Below are 24012 nucleotides of genomic sequence, written 5' to 3'. Positions count from 1 at the left end.
TCAGCCCTGATCTAAGCCTTCCCAGGGGAAAAGGCATCACAAAAATTTTGGTGCATTTTGATAAAGGCTCCTAAGTTATCTTGAGGGTTGGTTTTCTTTCTCATTATTAATATGGATATTAAGTCCTACAAAACCTATTAAGTACCACTTCTCATTCCTTTGAATCATCCCCCAACACCTGCTTCTTCCAGGAAGCCTTTAGACCTCAATTGTAGGCTTTATTTAAAAGTATATCTGCAATGAGGAACAAGATCAAGATTTTCCCACTGAGAACAAACTCTTTCCCCCATATATTAAATCCTATATTGACGAGGACAATGATCAAACAAAGAGCTCAGAACTTTAGGAAGATCGTATGTCCTCAACCTATGACTGCAATGGACCCTCCCCATTATGACTGCATAACGGTCATGTGACTCACTTAATTTTTCCATTTTTGCAGTGGTTCTCAAGCGAATCACTGTGATTACCCGCCCCGCCCCGCTCGCCAGTCAAGTGAATCCAGTTAATAGTTTGCTATGAGCATCATTTTGATAAAAATTGGAAGTGCCCATTTTAGGCGAAGCCGTCATAAAATGCAGCCACATGACTGCCAGATGCGGCAAGTTTCAAGTTTAATTTTATTTATAGGCCGCCCAATCCCGGCGGACTCCGGGCGGCTTACAAACGGCTCTGTGACTTAATGCCCAGAGTTATGCCACATGACTGCAGAGGGGGCCTGACTAAACTTCGAATCCAGGTTGTAAGTCCCCCTTTTTGGGTCAATCGTAACTTCGAACAGTTGCTAAGTAACCAGTCACAGGTCGAGGACTTCCTGGAATCCTGTCACTTGTTGTTCTATTTCATCCTGTTAAATTTGTGGGCTACCCAGAGTGATCAAGAAGTTGCTTTAGAAATGGGAAATTAAAATGAACCACAAATCAAATAAGCTATTGAGAAAAGTTTCCAAAGAAGTGAGATGTTACTGTATTTATGGAGATCCTCAGTCCTCCAAGTCATGGTTGCCTCAAAGGTCTTTTTTCAAGAGGCAACTGGACTTTCTGGTTTTTCTTTGAAGTCATTTCGCTTCTCATCCAACAAGCTTCTTCAGCACTTCTTCTTGGATGAGAAGCAAAACGTCTTTGAAGAAAACCAGAAGGTCTAGTTGCCTTTTGAAAAAACACCTTTGGGATGCTACTGTATTGTGATTGGCGGAAGGACCAACCAAGCAGCATTTCAAGAGCTACCCCATCAACAACCTAGAAATCCAGTTCCAGTTTACAGAGAACAATAGATTTCTTTTAAGCTGTTCTTGTGGAGAAGGATAACTAGGTAAAAAAAAATCCAGTGAATGTGATCAACAACATTGAAATTGAATACTTTTACATGCACTCTTGAGGTCAGCTCACAACAGAGTCTGCTAACACCTTAAAGCTGTGCTTCTGAGCTTCCCAGAATTATATAACTGCCTGGCTATAGTATAGTGCACTGACCAGCAGGGCTCATATTATTTTTGCTGTTTCATAAAGGTAGTCCTCAACTTACGACCACAATTGAGCCCAAAATCTACATTGCTAAGTGAGACATTTGTTAAGTGAGTTTTGCCCCATTTTACGGCCCTTCTTGCCACAGTTGTTAAGTAATTCACTGCAGTTGCTAAGTTAGTAACTCGGTTGATAAGTGAATCTGGCTTCCCCATTGACTTTGTTTGTCAGAAGGTCGCAAAAGGGGATCACATGACTCCAGGATTTTGCAACCGTCATAAATATGAATCAGCTGCCAAGTGTCTAAATTTTGATCATGTGACCATGGAGATGCTGCAATGGTTGTAAGTGTGAAAAATGGTCACAAGTCAATGCTGCTGTAACCATGAATGGTCACTAAGCGAACTGTTGTAAGTCAAGGGTTAGCGGTAATATTTTTCGACATGGACGTTGTTTTGTACCATTCAGTTAGCGCTTTCCCTACTATCTGACAAAAGACAGATAGAGGACAAGCGGAGGAGGAGAAAGAAGTACCACTCACTGATTTCCATGCACGCGTGAAGAGTTTAACTAGTTAAATTCAAGAGGGGAAAGCTTACTTTGTTGGAAACCAGCTTCACGTTTCCAGAAGCCAAAGCAACAGCTGTATCTGCCATGACCTCTGCTTTGATGGACCCCAGTCCTCCTGTGGCACTGGTTTTGATAAAACTGTCCAACACCACATCAAGTAGATCAGTTATCTGTCAAAAAGGCAAGAAAACAGCCGTGGTCAAGAACAGAATAACAGAATAACCTGTGGTTGAGTCGTGGTGGCGCAACAGCTAGAATGCAGTACTGCAGGCTACTACTGCTGACTGCCGGCTGCCTGCAATTTGGCAGTTCCAATCTCACCAGGCTCAAGGTTGACTCAGCCTTCCATCCTTCCAAGGTGGGTAAAATGAAGACCCAAATTGTTGGGGGCAAGAGGCTGACTCTGTAAGCCGCTTAGAGAGGGCTGTAAAGCACTGTAAAGCGGGATATAAGTCTAAGTGCTATTGCTATAACAGAGTTGGAAGGGACCTGGGAGGTCTTCTAATCCAATCCCCTGCTCAGACATGAAACCCTATGCCTTTCAGACTAATGGTTGTCCAATCTCTTCTTAAAAACTTTTGCTTTTGATGATAATAATGATGATTTTGATTATTATCATTTTGCTTTTAATAGTCTTGGTGTTAATCTATGCTCATCTGGGTGTTGTAAGTAGCTTCTTGCTAGCATAATTCAGTATTAAATGCCTATCAAAAGGTTGAGTCACATATACAGTAAGCCACCTAGAGTCACCTCAGTGAGATTGGTGGCATAAAAGTTTGATAATAAATAAATACATAACTAATCTGGTCTCCTGATGGTTTAATTATATAAATATTCCTTGGATTAAAATTAAGCATGAATGTAGACAACTTTACTTTTCTAAATGTTTTTATCACTTTTATCATAAGAAAATGGTTATGTGCCAGGAGCCCTCTAAAACAATGAGATAAAATGAGTACATTCTTTAATCAAATTGCCTAACCTAGAGCTCTGTGAATTTCACCCATGACAATAATAATTAAAAAAAATCTTTCCACAACTGTATGAAGCTGGAAGATTGACTTTGAGAGAAGTGGCTGGTTTTACTGCACATGAAATTTGATTCATTTACCAGTTTATTATCGACAAAAGTCCTGAAAGACAAATCCAAATAAACACCATACTAACGTTTAAAAGATATTTTATAGTTTACTCTGGACAGGGAAAAAGAGGACAGTGTTGGGTAGTGGCTCTGATTCTGAAGAGACCCAAATCCTCCCTTATCCATGGAAACCTACTTCCTTAAGAGCCAGTTAAAGTAGTAGATAGAATAGGAAGAGGGATGTAGGAAATGACCAGGCTGAGCCTCAAGGAAGAGTCAAATGCATTATCAATCTTGAATCCCTTGAATTCCTATCTACCACCAATCTGCTTTTACTGTCAGTAGTTCAGATTCTTGTAGAGAGCATTAATACCCTACGTTCATTTGAACTACCTGGCTCCTGATTTCCTGTGCTGGATGATGTAGGTTCTAGTGCTTTCTTATGCACAGAAGCTGGCTGGGTGACCTTGGTCCAATCCTTTCCTTTTGGCCCAAGTCAGTGTCAGGCTCTGCAACCAGCCAGTTCATAAATATGAGCGCTTATCTTATCGGGTAATGATAGTTTTGTTGAAAAAAACTAGGTGACACTGCAGAAACCTTACAACCACGGGGAAGAAATTGTAAAAAATAACAACCCATGACTCTGAACAGATAACACTTGATTTTAGTACGTGTCCTTTCAATAACTTCACCAGGACATGGCAGAAATGGCTTTTGGGAAGGATACATAAATATAATCTTGCATTATCAAGTACTGGATATATTGTTTATTCTTCAACTAAAAACTCAGAGGGGAGTGGGGGTGGGGAAAATCAATCCAAAGCAGTACCTGTCCCAAACTACCCCATATCTTGGCTTGAATGGAAGGATACATCTGTTTCTCATTTATTGTCATTGTGATAAGCTTATCGAGAATTGCTGTGACTCGCTGGCGCCGAGCATCATCGTTATGTTTGCAGAAACGGACCAGATTCAACAACCAGGGGGTCATATATTCCAGGCAGAGGTGTTTTAATTCAATACCTGAAATTCAAATAACCAAAGAGAGACATATTAGAAAAGGGTCTTGCGCAAAAGCTTTGTCCAATTATCTTTTGGAACAAAGCTTGGAAGTTAATGGAGGGGGGGAGAAGCAAAATGTACTAGAAAGACAGCCAATAAGGATTTTTCTCCGCCAAGAGGTCCTGGACTGGTGATGTCCAGGCCCCCATTCTTGAAAGGCAAGTTGCCTTTGGCACCAAATGTAGTGTGAGATATGATGCTGACTGACAAAAGAAACTAACAACATTCTCTAAATCAGTGATGGCTAAACCTTATTGGTGCCGAGTGCCCAAAGCACTTGTGTCTGCGAATGGGCACACATGTGCAATCCCAAAATGCAATTTGAGCGCCCCCCTCACATGCGCACACATCCCCCAAGCATGCGCCCCACACCCCCTTTACCTATTTTGACTTCCAGATTGGTGCAGGTGGCCTTCCAGGCCCAAAATGCAATGTAAGGGCACCCCGTTTTGACTTCCAGGTTGGTGCAGGAGGCCTTGTAGGCCCAAAATGGGGTGGTGGTGGTGGACACGTACATGTGAACCCCAAAATGCAATGTGAGAGCCCCCACACATGTGCGTCGCCCCCGTGCCTGCACATGCGCCCTGCCCCCCGCGCATGCGCAGCAGAGCCAAACACCACCTGGCTGGTGGGATGCATTCACGCATGCGCGGTGGAGCTGGGCTGGGCAACAGTTGGTGTGCCCACAGAGAGGACTCTGCATACCACCTGTGGCACGTATGCCATAGGTTTGCCATCATGGCTCTAGGTGTTCTGCAATTAACCCAAATGGGCCTTGAGCTGCAGTTCAATGGCAGGGCCCCTTCCAACACGATGCATATACCAGGCTTCATGGATAAGGCTCTCCAAATATTAGCAGAGCTCACAGCACACTCTTGACTTCGTAATCTGTGTTGAATTCCTTTAGCAAGTTCAAGAAGAGAGATGTTTTCATGGTTGTTTCCCAACGGAGAGTTGTTTTGAGTGGGGAGATGTGCCCGGGGCAAAGGAATCTCGGTTGTTCCCCTTACCTTGGACCATATCAAATAATTTCTCCAATAATACCAGGAAACAGGCCAGACAGTTTTTTTTAAAAAAAATTATCACCCCCATGAGACTCTAAAGCTCCGTCTTCTCTGCGAGTCTCAATTGTAAGCATGGGGGGGGGGGAGGGAGTTTGTTTCCTTTCCCACCCACGCTTCCCAGCAGAAATGGATGTCAGGTGGGTGGGTTGCAATTTATTTTGAGCTTACAGACTCATGCATGCTGGGGTGGGGGGGGGGGGGAGAGAAAGAGAGAGAGAGGCTTCTACTACAAATTGGACCAGAAGAAGAAAATGAGCAGGTGATTAATTCATTATCTTCTCAATGAAAGCAGTATGCCTCACGACTTCTCAAATTTCATATTCTGGAATGAGGAATGCCAATATTCAGCAATGTATTTCCTTGGGTGTTGGCCAAGCCTAAATACGATTCAAAACCTGTATCCCAAGTTCAACCAGGATGGGGTTGGGGTAGGCTGCTGAGGGTTACAGCAGTGGTGGGTTCCGGATCCCGTTGCAACCAGTATGCTGCGATGGGGCTGGGCATCCACCACGGGCACGCGCGCTGTGCATGGATGCACACCCACCGCTCTGCGACACTTTAGCTGCCCGGCGGTCGCGCAGGAGCCATACGCAAATGACCCGGTTGGCTTAAATACAGATAAGGAACAAGGGCGGGCAGGTGACCCCCTCGAAAGCATCATTCCGGTATGGTGGCCGCTGCTCCCAGCTGCCACCAGTACACCCGTACCGGGGCGTACTGGCCGGAACCCACCACTGGTTCACAGGGTTTGAGAGAACTTCTAGCTAAGATTCTGTGCAGTTTATAGAACACACAAATCCCACTCCTGGCTGGCCCCGCCCACCTCTTCCCACCCCTCCCAGGAGTCCCCACACGGCCCATTTTGGATGCAGGTAAGTGTAGGATGCGCACGGAGGCTCAGGGAGTGCGAAAAATGGGCCTACTGGAAGTTTCCATTTCCAGCCACTAGAGGGCCTTCGGAGCCTGGGAGGCCATTTTCGCCCACCTGGAGGCTCAAGGAAAGGCTCTGGAGCCTGGGGAAGGCAAAAGTACCCCCCCCCCCCCAACGTGGTGCAGGAGGCCGAGTAGGCCAACGCACCATGGCCACACCCACCCAGCAACTGGGCAGAGAACCCCTTGCTAAAAATTTTGAAGCCCATCCCTGAGTTCAGCCCCCACCAAAATGGTACTTCTGAATATCCTCTGGTCACTTCTTTTATTTCAACTTGTATTTTATTTATTTATTGAGGAAATTTATATGGCTGCCACAGGTGACTTGCAGAAATGAAACCCCAGGAAGATCCAGACCATGGGTTCAACTGGGAGGCCACTCTTAAGGACCACCTAAGTAAAGGATTTAGGAGCAGCATTTTTTAACGATCTATGGACCTAACGAGCCTATTCAGATTAGGTGAGAAATGAAACCACTCTGGAGACACATATGGGGTCCCCTTAATCAATTTGCTCAGATTGAAGGAACTACTAGGATAAGCCCAAAGGTGCCTTTTCAGGAGTCAACTGGACTTTCTTGGTTTTTCTTTTGAAGTCATTTCGCTTTTCATCCAAGAAACTTCTTCAGCTCTGGCAGGATAGTGGGGGATGGAAGGATATTTCAATATCCTGCCAGAGCTGAAGAAGATTCTTGGATGAGAAGCAAAAATGTCTTCAAAAGGAATAAAAACCAAGAAAATCCAGTTGCCTCCTGAAAAAAACACCTTTGGGAAAACCTGGATGACTGACAAACTCTACAGACTGCTAGGATAAACAGCGAAATGTTTCAAACGAAAAAGGCAGGAAGTTGCCATGACTCAACTTCCAGACTTTTTTTTAAAAAGAAACAGATCGTTAAGAAGCTGTAAGTTGCAGAAAAAGTTCTTTCTGCTTCATCTGAGTTAGCATACCTTTTGCCATCCTGACTAGGGAATTCTGGGAGTTGAAGTCCACACATCCTGGTGGCCAAGGCTGAGAAACACTGCACTAAGCATTTCAATAATTCTATCTACCCATAGATTTTTTTAAAAAAAATGGGAGCTAAGATTAGCTTTCCATATATACTGTAAAAGAAATGGGGCTTATGTTGTTTTTAATGTGGTGCCATATTTGCAGAATTAATTCAGGGTTCCTAAAATATATATTTAGCTCTACCTCTTCAGGGTTTTTTAAAAGAACAATTTTCATATTTCAGTGTAAATCTGCCTTTTACTAATTGGATTTACTAAAACTCTTAACTTTATTGACTATATGCCCAGGGTGTGTTGCTTATATACACACTTCTCCAACTCTCCAACTGTGCATTTTTCAGGTAATGCCTTCGTTTTTATTACATTATTGCCACGGTGGCCACTGCCGCACCCTCTCCCACCTAGCAGTAGCTACCTTTGGTCCTGCCACACTTGTGCTGCAACAGCTCCTTACACACTTACTGGCCTGCTTGTGACTTGTGACTTTCTGCTGGCTTCCCCATCGACTTTGCTTGCTGGAAGCTGTCAGGAAGTTGCCAGGATGTCCTTACTACATGACTCATGATCCTCGCTTAATGACAACAATGGGGGATTGCCATTGCTAAGCAACGTGATCACGTGACCTCACACTTTTCGACTGCATTGCTTAGTGACAGAAATTCTGTGTCAAGTACTGAGGATCTAGTAGCTGCCACCTGATGTAAGATTGCAAGACGTAAACTATAATCTGATGCAATGAGGATGAATCAGCAACACAGATATAGCCAGTTTGAGACCCTGGTGGGGTCCACACAAGTCATTTACCGTTTTAAGAGGTGTCTATATATAAGTGGCCATCTTTCTCATCATGTATCTCATTTCTCTCCTTGTGTCCGTAGCTGAGTGGTAAGGGATTTATCTACCATGTGTCTGTAAATATGTATATATAAACCACTGTTAATTGTCTAAAAGCTCTGTGTGCTGTGTTTTGCTCCTGGGTTTATCTCATAATAATAGTCATACTGCCAAAACTCTGACATTCTGGCTCCAATTACCACTGTTAAGTGAGGATTCGCTGTATTATTACTGTTATTAAATACAGCCACCCTTCCATTTATCCCCAATATCTGCGCTGCTGACTTTCTCATCGGAGCTGTCAAGCCATACTAGTTATTTACCTTGTATAAACAGGAAAAGTGAAGTCATATTACTTACTAGACTTGCTAAATCCAGAAATGCATTCTTCCAAAAACTCTAGGGTAAGGTGGGGTTCGTTAGCTGCCAGAGTCTTACTAATGGAGACAATGAAAAGAGTGTTGTTTGCAGGGATACAGAGACCTGACGTTTCCAGTAATTGGCCTTCAATCTTTAAATTAAAAGTACAAGTTAAGGCACAGAGAAGATTATAGGCCGCAGACCTGCAACAAAAAATAAGGAATGCGTTAAAAAAATGTTTCCTTGGGGAAGTCCAGAAAGTCTATGTTCGGAGGCCTATTTCATTCATTCATTCATTCATTCATTCATTCATTCATTCATTCATTCATTCATTCATTCAATTTCTATAGCTGTCCAACTCAACCGATTTCTTAACATTGATATCAGCATATTTGGCTTCTGACACCCACCCACCCCAATCGACTCAAGAAACGTATTTGGTCAGCCCTAGGAAGCTCCCTCCATTAGGTGATGATGAAATCTACATCAAACTAACAGGTGAGAGATTACAGGTAGTCCTCAACTTACAACAGCTCATTTAATGACTATTCAAAGTTTCAATGGCAATGAACAAAAGCGACATGACTATTTTTCGCTGCAGCTTCCCCATGGTCACGTGATCCAAATCCAGATGCTCATATTTATGACGGTTGCAGAGGTCCCCAGGCTCATGTGATCACCTTTTGTGACCTTCACTTCACCAGATTCACTTAACAGCCATGTTGCTAACTTTTAACAACCACCGCGATTCACTTAACAACTGTGGCAAGAAAAGTCGTAACATGGAGCAAAACTCACTCATAGCAACAGAAATTCTGGGCTCAACTGTGTACGTGAGTCAAGGACCCCCTGTCATATCATTCTAAGAAAAACTGCATGCTCTGTTTTAGATGATACATACAAGCACTTTCCTTGGCATTACCTTAAAACAGCCCTTCCCTCCTGGGGAGACAAAAGAGCGAGTGTGTCTGTGTGAGAAATGTCTCTTTTGAAAGGTGCCAGCAAACCTACCTGCTTTTTTAAAAAGTATTTGTATTCAGTAGAATAAAGACTTTTAAAAATATACTAACTGATTAATCAGAGCCAGCGTTTCAGTTCATCAAAATGCTTTCAAACTGGGCAATCTGACTTGAGCCATAAAAATCAATGAATGGGATGCATGTTCCCCTCCTGCTTTCCCAAAATACACTTTACAGAAACAGTTTTCGGTGAAAGGAAAACAAATTATGCACAGGTAGTCCTTGACCTACAACAGTTTGCTTAGTGGCCGTTCGAAAGTTACAATGGCACTGAAAAGTGTGACTTATGACCGGTTTTCGAACTTATGACCATTGCAGCAGCCCCATGGTCACGTGATTTACATTCGGATGCTTGACAACTGACTCACATTTATGACGGCTGCAGTATCCCAGGGTCACATGATCCCCTTTTGCAACCTTCTGAGAAGCAAAGGCAATGGGGAAGCCAGATTCCTTTAACAAATGGGGCACGAAAAATTGTAAAATGGGGCAAAACTAAATTTCTCTCTTAGCAACATAAATTTTGGGCTCAATTGTGGCCATAAGTTGAGGACTACCTGTAATAGGGAGAAAAAGGCAAGGGGAAAATAATCAGCCTCAATATCGAGTTAAAGAAAGCAAAGAATCTGGAAGAGGAAAAAAATCCAGCTATGCAGAGCAACACACTTCTAGTTTCTATGCAGGTAGTTTTCGACTTACAACCATTTATTTAACGATGGTTCAAAGTTAAAAGGGCACAGAAGAAACTGATTTATGACCAGTTCTCACACGTATGACCTTTGCAGCATCCCCAGAGTCACGTGAACAAACTTTAGGGCTTCATAACTGGCGTATATTAAAAGACGATCACAGCATGTTTTGAGATTGTTATTTTCAACCTTCTAGGAAGCTTCTGATAAGCAAAGTCAGTGCAGGAAGCCAGACTGGCCTTATATGTAGGTTTCGCTTAACAGCTGTAGTGATTCGCTTAACAACCATGGCAAAAAGCTCATAAAATGGGGCACGTCTCACCTACCAACTGCTTTGCTTAGCAATGGAAATTTTGGGCTCAATTGTGGTCGTTAAGTCGAGGACTAGCTGCAGCTGGACTCCTATGAAATGAAGCCTCAAAATCTCTCCCCAAATGAAGATGAGACGTACCGTAGACTTGGGTCTGAGCTCCCTAGATTAAGCAGAGCGATGTTCAGCAGGGTTCCTGGCACATCCTTGGGACGGATTTTGGTATGTTGGGGTATAGAGTCGGGCTGGGATAATTCCCATCGTGTCCGTATATGAATGATGGACTGTACAATAGCTTCGCACTCCTGGTGCATGAAAGTCAGAGGGGTGCCTTGGTTGGCAATGGTTAAGGTGAACTGGTTCTCATCCACAAGGCAGATTTCTTCTATTTCAGAAGCGTAGTAAATGTCATTCAGGAACACGGTCTGGCCCAGGACTCTGGTGCGCTCAGCTGAAGTCACTTGGACAGCTGTGGAGCCAACCTGTGGAAAACAAGCATTGAGTTTGAGTGGGAGAAAAAATCCAAAGCGCCCCAAGTAGCATCAACTATGGCAGGGGTGTCCAATGTGGCAACTTTAAGACTTGTGGACTTCAACTCCCAGAATTCCCCAAACAGCCGTTCTGGGAACTGAAGTCCACAAGTCTTAAAGTTGACAAGGTTGGACACCCCTAAGTTATAGGTACTCCCTTACAGAGAAAAAAAGAGATTCTCCTCCCCCGTTCCCCCTCCGCAATAGACTTTAATTTTCTTTTGAAATGTTTTGAAAATGGCAGGATAACAAGCAATATAATAGGAAATAACATTTTGCATTATTTCAATATTTATAATCAGCTGGAATCCAAAACAGTTCTTCTTAAGTAGGGGTGTCAAACGTGATCCTATCATGGGCCACGTTTGCCCTTGGGGGGCTGGGGTGGGCATGGCCTGGTCATCGCGGCCAACTGGGTGGGTGTGGCCAGGCACCCCTGTTCTTAAGGGTCAGGGTTTTTCAAATAGAAAATACATGACTATTTCATCTGACTTACTACAGCTAGCTAATAAGTTAAAGAGGAAGCAATGAAAGTTATGCAAAATGTGTGCAAGAAATTTGTATAATATTAGGTCAAGTCTGTCCAGTTGTGTCCAACTTTAGGGCACAGTGATCATCTCTGATTCTTGGCTGAGGGAGCCAGCATTGCCCGGAGACATTTTCTGTGGTCATGTGGCTAGTATGGTATATGCCAAAAGTACACGGTTTGCTGTTACCTTCCCACCAAAGTGGTACCTATTTATCCACTCGCATTTTCATGCTTTCAAACTGATAGGTGGGCAGGAGCTGGGGTTGGGGCAAGGACTGGGAACTCAACCTATTGTGTGGCACTCGGGTCTCAGACCTGGGCTTTCCAGCTGATACGCTCAGTGTCTTTAATCACTGAGCCTTCACACCCCTTCTCATGTATATTATGCTTGATTAAGTGTGCTGCAGCTGCCAAAAAAGCCAACACAGTTCTAGGCTGCATTGACAGAGGGATAGAATCAAGATCACATGAAGTCCTAATACACTTTATAAGGCCTTGGTAAGGCCACACTTGGAATACTGCATCCAGCTTTGGTCACCACAATGTAAAAAAGATGTTGAGACTCTAGAAAGAGTGCAGAGAAGAGCAACAAAGATGATTAGGGGACTGGAGGCTGAAACATATAAAGAATGGTTGCTGGATCTCGATATGTCTAGTTTGATGAAAAGAAGGACCAGAGGTGACATGATAGCAGTGGTCCAATACCTCAGGGGCTGCCACAAAGAAGGGGGAGTCAGGCTTTTCTCCAAAGCACATGAGGGCAGGACAAGAAGCAATGGGTGGAAACTAATCAAGGAGAAAAGCAACCTAGAACTAAGAATTTTTTTTCTGACAGTTAGAACAATTAATCAGTGGTACAACTTGCCTCCAAAAGTTATAAATGCTCCAACACAGGAAGTTTTTAAGAAGAGATTGGACAACCATTTGTCTCAAATGGTATAGGGTTTCCTGCCTGAGCTGGGGGTTGGACTAGATGACCTCCAAAGTCCCTTCCAACTCTGTTATTCTATTTTATTTTAATCCTGGATTTAAGTTCACTCATCTTAAAGTGGCCATGATTGAGAATGTCTATGAAGATTCTCAGTTATCCAGGTCATCGTTTGTCTCCCAAAGGTGCTTTTTTCAAGAGGCAACTGGAGTTTTTTGTTTGAGAAGCGAAATGTCTTCAAAGAAAAACCAGAAAGTCCAGTTGCCTCTTGGTTGAGAAGCACTTACTGCAAAATCCCAGATGTAAATGCCAAACATACAGTAAACCAGAGATGGAAAGCACGGGACTTACTTTAATAGAAACTTTGGTGTCTTTGTGGGCCAGTTTGAGGGCATTGTGGAAAACCTTCAGGTCTTCTTCCAAAGCCAAAGTGGCCGCTGGAAGTTTCTGTTGGTCGTGGTCTATGTGCTCGGCCAATTTCCCAGGCGAGTCAATGAAAATGAGCCTCTTGCTGCCTTTCAGGCCCGTCAGGAGTCGCTCGTGGTACTTGGTGTACTCCCTCACCCACGAGTTGCAGTTGTAGATGAAGACGGCAGAGACGTTTTCGTAAGCGAATCCCGGGAAAACTACAAACCACTTGGACAGGAAGTCTGTTTTGAAACGGTTGCTGGGCCCGGCGTGAGTGAGGTCCACTACGATCTCATATGGCTTGGCGTAGTAAGGCTTCAGCGTCAGCAAAACGTGATATATCAGCAGGTCCCCATTGATTTGGCCGGTCTTAAACCTAGATGGGGGGGGGGAGAGATAAATCACAATTATACAATCGCTTATAACACAGAAAATAAATAACAACGGAAACTGATTTATTTGTGAATGTCTAGGTTAATTTAGTCAAGTGATTGTAAAGAGGTATGTAGGATACAACACAATAGTCTGTCCTTTTGGCATGCCTGATGGCAAAAAGAAATGTCTTGGGCCACATATAAAATATCTGATATATAGTAGTTAATGTATATAAATCACATAATAATGTTAGAGGTTTATAAATCTTGTGGGGCCACATTTACTAGCTGTCCATGTGGGACATGTGGGTTGCGGGTTGGATATGCTTGGACTGGAACCAAAACAACAATAATACAATCATATACACTAAAACCTAACACAACATATTCATATGGCACAATTGATCCCAGAAATAATAATCCCATGCCTGGTGCTGAGAAACACACATATTCATGTTCCAAGCTGCCTGGAAACCATTTTTCACTCAAAATTCTTATGAAAGTCTAGGAGGTTATAAATAAAGATAACTATCAATAAGAAGTTACATGCTCCAGAAGTAGAATTCCCCAACCTGGTACCTTCTAGATTTGCTTAAATATAATTCCCAACATCCCCAGCCAATAGAGGTAGTCTTCAACTTACAACTGTTCATTTAGTGGCTTTTCGAAGTTACAATGGCACTGGAAGCATTTTTTCACACTTACAACCGTTGCAGCATTCAGATGCTTGGCAACTGGCTCATACTTAGGACAGTTTCAGTGTCTCGTGGCCATGTGACCCCTTTTGGACCTTATAACAAGCGAAGATAGCAGGGAAACCAAATTCACTTAACAACCACGTTACTAACTTAATAACTGCAGTGATTCCCTTAACAACTGTGGCAAGAAAGGTTGCACGATGGGGCAAAACTCACTTAACAACTGTCTTGCTTAGCAACAAAAATTTTGGGCTCAATTGGGGTCATAAAGCGAGGACCACCTGTAGACTACTGAAGGTGTACTGAACTACCAGTTCCCAAGGGAATGCAGTCAGTCAGGTGAGATTCTTGTAAATTAGGTGTTCAATAATAAAGAAAGTACATTGGATTATTCATGGAGTCCTTCTAGTCCTTTGAACTTCACATTAGGAAACAATGCCTTAATTTACAAAGGACAACATGATATCTTGTAGAAGGTGCTTTAAACATTTCTAAGGGCTACGTAGTCCACCTTATTTGGCAGAACTTTGCTACCTTAGCTTACCTTGGGAAAAGCTAAGCAGGCTTGGTTCTGGTTAGTGCAATGTTGTCAGCCTTGGCAACTTTAAGACTTCAGCTCCCAGAATTCCCCAGCCAACACTGGGGATACCAGCAGGAAATCGATGTAATGATCCATGACTTAAGGTATTTGCACCTTATTTATTATTTGTCTTATTTTTAAAAAGTATGTTTGAAAGCAAAACGGTCAATTGAAAGAGTCCATTGGATTGAAATGGGCGGATGTAGAAATAGGCATTTCTATTTAACTGCATTGCAAATGCCTATCATATAGAAATGATAGGCATTTGCAAACATGGATTTCAAACCTTTCATTAAACAGATGGGAACACACAATAACAATGTGCTTGAAGAACAAACAATCCAAATTCAGTCTCTTGCAAAGCAAGGTGGAAAACGGCCTTATTCAAGAGAATTTGACAAAGAGGGTTTAGGGAAGAAGGGGTGTCAAATTTGATTTCAGTGAAATTTCACTCAGGGTTGTGTTTAACCTCGGGGGGGGGTGATGTGTGGCTGTGGTCAGGGTGGGTGTGGCCAGCTCGACGTCACTTGTGTCAGGGGCGCCTGTGATAGATAGCCCATGCATTCTGCCAGTGAAAACAGGCTCCTGAGCTCCGTTTTTGGCTGCGACGGCTTCCCGCAACTCTCTTCCCGCAGCCCACCCAAGCTCCATTTTCTCTGCCAGAGGCACCACAGGCCAGCGTGGCACTCAGGTCTTGAACCTGGGCTGCTGGCTTTCCAGGCAACAAACCCAGCATCTTAACTGCTGAGTCACCACGCCTCCATTATTGATCCTAAAATCTCAACATATCACTTTGCTGTTCATCTGAAAATCTCTATGATGACGGAAGTGGCTTCAAAGATGACACGCACACATGCAGTTTTTCCACAAAATTCAATGATGAACGGCGAACTTCGTCCAGAAGAAATAACAACAAAAGAATGATTCCATCAATGATTCAAAAATTGGGCCCACTGGACATTGTCAAACAAACCGGAAATGATCTCTCAGAACGAGTTCCACATGAAATCCCTATTGAATCGTGTAGTCTGCAAATGTTCACATTACGCCCATGCTTAAACATGAGAATGAGGTCACTTATAAGACCAGTGCTGTTGTAATTAAGTTAACTATTGGTATTTCATTTACAAGCCTCGCTATTTAATGAGATAATAATTCAGACGCTTAATTTGCTGAGAGCTGAAATGTGGTGTGGTGCTACTTAATTGGATGTGTCCAAAAGCATCCAAATGATTAGAAGGAGATGAGCAGAAATATTTAGATACCTTCAGGATATCAACAAGTTCATTTAAAGCAGTTCTTCTAACCTAGTTTTAAAAGTTCACTGTTGTTTCAGGAGGAAGGTAAGATCTTGAAGATGTTTAATGCAACAGATATTAACCAAATCTGGATTCCAAATCTGGAGGTGTATGTAGTACATTAACACTGGAATAGTTGACCGTCTTCCTGGATATTTTTTTTCTTACAGGTTAAATAATGCACTCAGAATCTGAAATAGTTCTAGGATTAGAAAAATACTATTTTCTGATTAATCACAACTGGGGTGTAACGCTTTTAAATGTATTTTTGCGGCCACAGCTGGATAAGATCGGAAATTTGTTTGGAAAGATTATTATCATTAATAAGATTCAGAGAACTCATCTAACAAAAATGTACTCTCATCTTTTCCTGGCTCTTTCCAAAGTATTTATTCAGAGGATCTTATCATTTCGGGTCTTCTGGGGTGCACATATATTTGTCTGTGTATGTATGGCCCATCTCTGTGTGCAAAGGTAGATAACAGTGTGTGTGTGTGTGTGTGTGTGTGTAGACAGACAGAGTTTATATATATGTGTGTGTGTGTGTTTGTGTGTGTGTGTTTTTTATTTGTGCTGATAAATAAATAAAGGGAGACTAGTATAGATCTATTTCAAGCTATTTAGCTCTCATCAGCTAGCCATACCCTTACTGGGATTTGAACCTGTGCTGTATTGCTTCTTAGGCAAACGTCTTAGCCATTAAGCCACAGGTCTCCTCCTTATCAGCTGAAGCCAGGGAAGAAGGTATATATTTAGTGTCACAACATTTAGAGTCCCAATATTGGGTTTCTGTCATGATGGACTCTTGTGACGAGCCGATTGACAGATAATGGAAGCAGTTAGCTTCCTCCCATAATTGGGGCTTACCAGGGGTTGTGACACTAAATATATACCTTCTTCCCTGGCTTCAGCTGATAAGGAGGAGACCTGTGGCTTAATGGCTACGACGTTTGCCTAAGAAGCAATACAGCACAGGTTCGAATCCCAGCAAGGGTATGGCTAGCTGATGAGAGCTAAATAGCTTGAAATAGATCTATACTAGTCTCCCTTTATTTATTTATCAGCACAAATAAAACACTAATATAACAAAGGCAACAATAAAAATATTGGGTTTCTGTCATGATGGACTCTTGTGACGAGCCGATTGACAGATAATGGAAGCAGTTAGCTTTCTCCCATAATTGGGGCTTACCAGGGGTTGTGACACTAAAGATAGATAGATAGATAGATAGATAGATAGATAGATAGATAGATAGATAGATAGAGAGATAGATAGATAGATAGATAGATAGATAGATAGATAGATAGATAGAGGCGGAGCCTGGGCTGTCTGTTAGCTCTCAGATGGAGAGTCAACAGCCCCCAGGTCTGGAGGGGACTGATGAGGAAGAGGCGGAAGAGCTGGGTCCAGTTCCTGACGCACGGATGCACAGAAGGCAGAAGAGAGGAGAGCAGTGGAAATCCGTGGGCCGATTCTGGGGAAGGAAGAGCCACCGCTGGCTAACGAAGCGCCACTCTAGCTCTGGGGATAAAAGGCAGGGGGCGGAGATGAATAGATGTGGCAGACAACTATTCATCTTCCGGCCGGCTTTGTTAGCCTGCGTTGAGAGAAACTTTTTGCTGGGACTGCCGGCACTCCTAATTAAAGGAATCTTTGAGTTGACTTCAGAGGGTTTTTCATGTTTGGGGAGCTACGTCAGAACACCCTGACTAAGCAGGATCAGGTCTGATTAATGCTTGGATTGGAAATACTAATGCTGTAAGCTAGATTGGGAAGTAAAAAATAAAATAAAAAACCCCAAGAGACATGGCGAACCACTTCCATATTGTTGCCAAGAGAACTAGAGACCCATGTTCATCAAAATGAAACAAGAGTGAGACCTGGATAGACCGTGATTAGGAAATCACCAGGAAATCCCAAGACGGCTAGACCAGAAATTGCAGAGACATTTTGGAAAAGGGCAACGACAAAGCACTTCCTCATTTTTGCCAAGAAAATTACATGAAGATGTTCATAAAGTCAGGAGTTGAATGAACGTGACTCATACGGGAGACCTTATGGTTGAATCTCAGTTCTATATGGACTTACAACAGAGTAATTTCTAACTGTATTTACTCCTCTTTCCCAGAGCAAAGTATCCATAAATGATTACCACAGGACTGGTGAAATTCAATCCCACTCAATGTAGCTACAATTTTGTGGCATAAAACCAAACAAAACCCCAATATTCTGAATCAATAGCCTATACTTGTCTTTTTTAGGGAGGCTACTTCTAAAAGTTACCCCAAAGATCCTACATTTCTTCTTCTCCTTCCATGTAACAGCTGGACAATCTGTTGGTTTAAATATAATACTGTTGGTTTACCTTCCAATGGATGCCACATATTCAATACTCCCATTTATCCAGATCAATTCTACTTAGGCAGGAAGCTAACTAACTAACTAACATTGAGAGCTACTTTGGCATAGTGGTGGCCTAGAAATAGGGAGATTGTGAGTTCTAGTTCTGCCTTAGGCATGAAAGCCAACTGGGTGACCTTGGGCCAATCATCAGGAGACTGTGAATTCATAAAAGATACCTTGGTAACTTTGGGCCAGGCACTCTCTCTCACAGGGTTATTGTTGTGGGGAAAGTAGGAGGAGGTAGGAGTATTGTGTGTGTTGAATTATTTAGAAAAATAATAAAGGTGGGATAAAATATATCCTGAAGATGAAACTCAAATACCCTGGCTACCTAATGAGAAGGAAGGACTCCCTGGAGAAGAGCCTAATGCTGGGAAAGATGGAATGTAAAGTTCCCGTGGTTCGCCCATGAGGCCAATGGTGAGAAAAGACAGGAGGCAACCTTTCTCGGGATGGAGCGACCCAGATTGGGGGTCTGAGAGCCCCTTTTATTGAGATAGGACAAAGGCAGGAGGAGCAATAGCATGTGAGTAAAAACAGCCTGTAAAAGTACAATTTCTAATCTACTGCTCAGTCTCTATATGGTCAAATCCTGGACATCAATGGTAGGGCACATCTCAGAATGTTACGTTATTCACTATCAGGATGTTATGGCATTTTAGGAGTTTGTTTTCTCCTGTGTGATTCAGCGTGGCTCTGCAAGCCCTAGTATGAACTGGGCCATGGGGGACACACACCTACACAAGGAACTATATTACAACAATGGAGGGCAAAAGAAGAAGGGGACGACAGAGAATGAGGTGGCTGGAAAGAGTCATCTAAGCAGAAGGCGTGAGCTTAAATGGACTCCAGAGGATGGTAGAGGACAGGAAGGCCTGGAGGAATGTTGTTCATGGGGTTACGATGGGTCAGACATGACTTCGCAACTAGCAACAACAAAACAACGAACAAATAAACAAAATATATAAGGACAAGGTGACATGCAGAATTCTTTTTTTTTTTGTTGGTTTATTATTTTTAAAAAAGGAAACTGGACATAGTGCAACCATCCTGGCATTATCTCAACCATACAAAAATGAAGTATAACCCAAATATCTTACATGCTAAGCATACATTACTAATTACTACACCTATTTAACATGCAGAATTCCTCAAAACCTGACATTTCTTGGCCTCAAGTTAGTAGAATGTATATAAACTATAGTATGTTATAGGGATGGCCACATTCATCTATTTAACTGCTGAGAATTGGAATAGCAAAAGAGAAAGGGATCTGGTGCTAGGCAAACACAATTAAAACTGAGCAAAAGAAAAGGCCTTTGACACAAGCCCCCGAGATGTTTTTGTGCTTTATTCTGCAATCTTGACAGCAAATTTGGGCAGAATGGCGATGGTTCCTCCTCCACACCTTCCCCTTTTTCCTCTAACACATCACATTATGCTTACAGCAGAAAGGAAATGTGTCATCTTTGTGGTTTAGTTTTCTAAATGGAGAACTAAACACCATGTTTAAGATGCACGTTCACTTTTAATATATAAAAACAACCCCAACTTCCAGGCAGTGCCACAGGGTAAGACAGAGAAAAGTACCTCTGTGTTAGATTATCACCGATTTGCACAACAAGACTTTCTGCTGACATCTTCCTCCTGCAGGTAAGTCTGCATTATTTTTTTTGAAATGAGAGCGGTGTTCCAATATTTGAGGTGCTGCCGCAAAGAAGAGGGGGTCAAGCTATTCTCCAAAGCACCCGAAGGCAGGACAAGAAGTGATGGATGGAAACTAATCAAGGAGGGAAGCAACCTAGAACTAAGGAGACATTTCCTGACAGTGAGAACAATTAGCCAGTGGAACGACTTGCCTCCAGAACTTGTGGGTGCCCCATCACTGGAGGTTTTAAAGAAAAGATTGGTCAACCGTTCGTCTGGAATGGTATGGGGTCTCCTGCTTCAGCAGAGGGTTGGACTAGAAGACCTCCAAGGTCCCTTCCAACTGTGTTATTCTGTATTCTGTTATGTTTCCTCCTATATCTTTCAACTTGCTCTGTACCACAAGGAAACAAAAAGCCTCCCGCTGAGATTGGCTGAGACTCAATGCAGGAAGCTTGTGGAAAAAAGAAAACAGGGCATGCTCCTCATTATATCTTAAAGGTTATTAACACAGGAAAAGAGAGAGGGAGGGGGAAAGAAAAATGCTTGGAAATTGGAAAGCTATCAGGAACCCGTCAGAGTAACTAGGGCAAACCCAACAAAACATTTTCTCAACAAAACAGACAGGCAGTCAGAGGGAGCTTCGGTGGATGAGGGCTTCTGCCTTGGCTTTTGTCTGCTCAGGGTGAAATTCTGAACTCTACTATCAAGCACCACAATTAACAGAGAGAGCTTTGTGCTGGCAGTGGCATTACTGCACACAGACAGCTCTGTAATAATCAAGGCATGGTAAGATTAGACATCTGCAGATGCTCTCAGTACAATGTTAGTGATCCAACATCTTTGCAGCTCAGTGTTGGAGGAAAAAAACCCACCAAAATTGGTGTTAACTCAGTGGCAAATATTTACTACACGGTATTATTCTGGTTCTCCTTGTGATATATAAACAGGATGCGCTTTTAGGTGGGGTAGGGAGGAAAAATAGCCAGGCTTCTCCGAGCCCATGTTTTTCAGGTATAAAATCTCACATTGAATCCACAGTATCTCCATCTTGAAGATAATAAAAATTAAAGAAAAGTCTAATACTAGCCACCTGAGCCAATAATTTGAGACCTGGCATTTGCCCAGAATTTTAATCAGCAGGTTTATGGATGGTAAAAAAAAGGGTCTCAAATCACACACAGAGAGACCAACATAATATAGCAACAAAGATGATTAGGGGACTGGAGGCTAAAACAGACAAAGAAGAGTTGCAGGAATTGGGTGTGTCTAGTCTACTGAAGAGAAAGACTAGGGGTGACATGAAAGCGGTGTTCCAATATTTGAACGGCTGCCACAAAGAAAAGAGGGTCAAGCTATTCTGTAAAGCACCTGAAGGCATGACAAGAAGCAAGGGATGGAAATTAATCAAGGAGAGATCCAACTTAGAACTAAGGAGAAATGGTACCAATGAGAACCAGAGGTGGGTTACTCCTGGTTCAGCCCGGATGAAGAGATGAGAACAATTAACCAGTGGAACAACTTGTCTCCAGAAGTTGTTGGTGCTCCAACATTGGAGGTTTTTAAGAAGAGACTGGACAACCATTTGTCTGAAATGCTACAGGGTTTCCTGCTTGATTAGAGGGTTGGACTAGAACACCCCTTAGGTCCCTTCCAACTCTATTATTATTTTATTCTATATGATGAGCACTTTAATTCATCTTCTTTGGTCTTTAGGAATGATTTTCTGTAGAAATACTTTTAATGCATAGGGGGAAACAGTCATGGCATTCATTCCAATTTTATCAAAACCTTAGGATTAACAAATAATTTCCATTCCCTTTTTCCCCAAATATCTTAAAATATATTCCCCAAAATATTCAAATAAATTTGAATTATGTACAATCAATCTTACATCTTGTGCTATTTGCATATATCTTCCTTAGCCTCAAAACATACATAAATGTTCATTCAATTCTGAATCGTCAGGGTCAAAAATACTAGTAGTGTATTAAGCTTGGAGAAATCTTGCTGACTGCTGAAAGCCGCTGTTTCTCAGCCTAAAACCAGGATGAACTTCAATCCGTTCTAGATAGCAGTCCTCTACCTTTTAATTTCCTCTATAAACATGTAAATTAAACATACCACAGGCTGCTATGTGATTTATACATGCTTATAGTTAAAGGTTATCTTCAGAAAATTGGCCAAAGAACTAAAGCCAAAACTGTTATAAAACTAAACCCGGTTCTATCATATTGTCTTTTTGCAGGTGATAGATCTCTCATAAGCATGAGGCTGTTTGATCACATGGGCTTAGGATTCCTTCTGGGGATCATCCTTCCATTCTGCTCACAAGTAAGAGTGACAGCTGATTTGACGACAATTGTATATCCTTCAGTTCCCACTTCTCAGCCTCCAACATCAAATTCCAGTCTTACAACACTGGATTCACGGGAGACAGCCACTTACACAACACAGACTTCCACTTCCGAATCTACTGCCGGTGTTAGATCCGAACGACTAACAGAGACACCCACCTCTACGGCCCTAGAATTCTCTTCAACACTTCCAACAGAGGGGCTGCCTTCTAGTACAGATTCTGAACTCTCAACTCTTGGGGTGGATCCAACTAAAACCAAACCCTGTGAAGAAAATTACAAACAACAAATGCTGATTTGCCTGATCATAATTGGGGTGCTTATTTTCATTTGTGTGGTCCTGCTCTTGGTCATCGTTGTTTTGGCAGGCAAACTGACCTACGACAAGAGAAAACAGCTTAACAAGCGTTTTCCGAGGAGTAATGGTGATTTTCTAAGTACCAACAGCTTATGGCCCATTGGATTAGAGACACTACAGAGGGTGTCCACCGAGAGCCCAAAGCCCCGAGGCCTAAGCCTGGAGAGACCAGTAGAAGGGCAAGGACAAAACGGGGATGACGTCAACAAGAAGCTGGTTAGTGAATTAGCAGATCGACAGAAGCAGAAGGAGATATTGGCAAACACACACAAAACCATCATTACCACTGTTGAAATTTAAGCCTCGCTTGGGACTTCTTATTTGGGAGAGAAGGAAATCTGCGGGCAGATATACTGGTTCCTGGGTGCTGGTAATTTTTCAGGTATTATACATAGTAAGAGAGCATCATCTCAGTCCTGTGAACTTCTCCAGGATGAGGATGGTTTCATTTCAAGCAAAGACTGACATGCAGGAAGAGAGCAGACATGGCTACAGCTGGGGAAAGCAGAGCAAATGGTTCCCACCTCTATTTACACTTAATCAGAAGTAGGGCTGAAAAGATGAGACTGGCTTTACAAATACAATCTTAAATATGCAATGTCCTCAGATGTTTGTTCTTCCTCCGTTACTAATGAAAGCTGGACCTCAGATATGCTGTGAGCATATCTATCCACCACTGTTCACCCCATCTTAGCAGCATGGACACCAATCAGACTAAAAGACAAAATGCCTCCCTTACCTGTTCTTGCATGAAATTTTGGGAGGCGGAGTAAGCCTCTGTGTTGCTTATCAGAGCCCTGCAGGGTCACTGGGTCCTTTCCTGGCCAGCTTCTCCAAAACCTTTGTGGGAGGACATGATTTCAACTCCTTATGATCTCTGTCTGTTGAACTGAACGCATAAGTTCCAAGGAAGGAAGGAAACCATTTCCAAATCAATCTTGCCTTCTCCTTTGTACTGTCTGTTGCTTAGGCAGAAACTTGAGCAGGACCAGTAAAAATACACAATGGTTGCCTTGACACGGGCCAACGGAAGAATTGATTTGCATATACATAATAAACTAATTTTAGATTATTCTTATGATTAGATTATTCTTAGAGCGGTGCTTCTCAAACTGGCTGGCTGAGGGAATTTTGAGAGATGGAAGTCCACCCATCGTGAAGAGGTCATGGTTGAGAAACACCAACTTAGAAGGTTATGCCATACCCCACGGTTTGGGTTAATGATTTTGTCTATTTTGTGATTCCAAAAGCTAATTCTTTCTGTAAACAGGTTAAATGTATGATTACCCTGTTTCCCTAAAAATAAGATCTCCCCGGATAATAAGCCAAATTGCGCTTTTGAACGCATGCGCTAAAATAAGCCCTCCCCTGAAAATAAGCCCTCCTTGAAAATATTGCAACACAGCAGCAGCCATGAGGCTTGCTGCCTCCTGCACCTCAAAAATACTGTATTTTTCGGACTATAAGATGCACCGGTGTATAAGACACACCAAGATTTCGAACAGGTAA

The 24012-nt window shown here is 42.5% G+C and overlaps 2 protein-coding genes across 2 annotated transcripts in view; one reads left to right on the top strand and one right to left on the bottom strand.

Moving 5' to 3' along the window:
* Positions 1 to 24012, bottom strand: part of NF1 (neurofibromin 1) — a 261133-nt gene that overhangs the window by 50076 nt on the left and 187045 nt on the right. Inside the window, 5 exon segments of the mRNA XM_032217021.1 lie at positions 2063 to 2203; positions 3944 to 4137; positions 8375 to 8577; positions 10534 to 10874; positions 12731 to 13163. Coding sequence (XP_032072912.1) covers positions 2063 to 2203; positions 3944 to 4137; positions 8375 to 8577; positions 10534 to 10874; positions 12731 to 13163 — 1312 coding nt within the window.
* Positions 19644 to 23575, top strand: EVI2A (ecotropic viral integration site 2A). Its single transcript, XM_032217023.1, has 2 exons — positions 19644 to 19794; positions 22037 to 23575. Exon 2 carries the CDS (start codon positions 22057 to 22059, stop codon positions 22801 to 22803), a length of 747 nt encoding a protein of 248 aa, XP_032072914.1. The 5' UTR covers positions 19644 to 19794; positions 22037 to 22056; the 3' UTR covers positions 22804 to 23575.

Source organism: Thamnophis elegans, chromosome 4, assembly GCF_009769535.1.
Source record: "Thamnophis elegans isolate rThaEle1 chromosome 4, rThaEle1.pri, whole genome shotgun sequence".
Taxonomy (NCBI): Eukaryota; Metazoa; Chordata; class Lepidosauria; order Squamata; family Colubridae; genus Thamnophis; species Thamnophis elegans.
Note: the sequence above shows the minus strand (reverse complement) of the source record. Positions and strands in the feature narration are given on the sequence as shown.

Bases quoted from the DNA above. Each gene is read 5' to 3' on its own strand.
- EVI2A (XM_032217023.1), top strand. From the start codon at position 22,057: ATGAGGCTGTTTGATCACATGGGCTTAGGATTCCTTCTGGGGATCATC.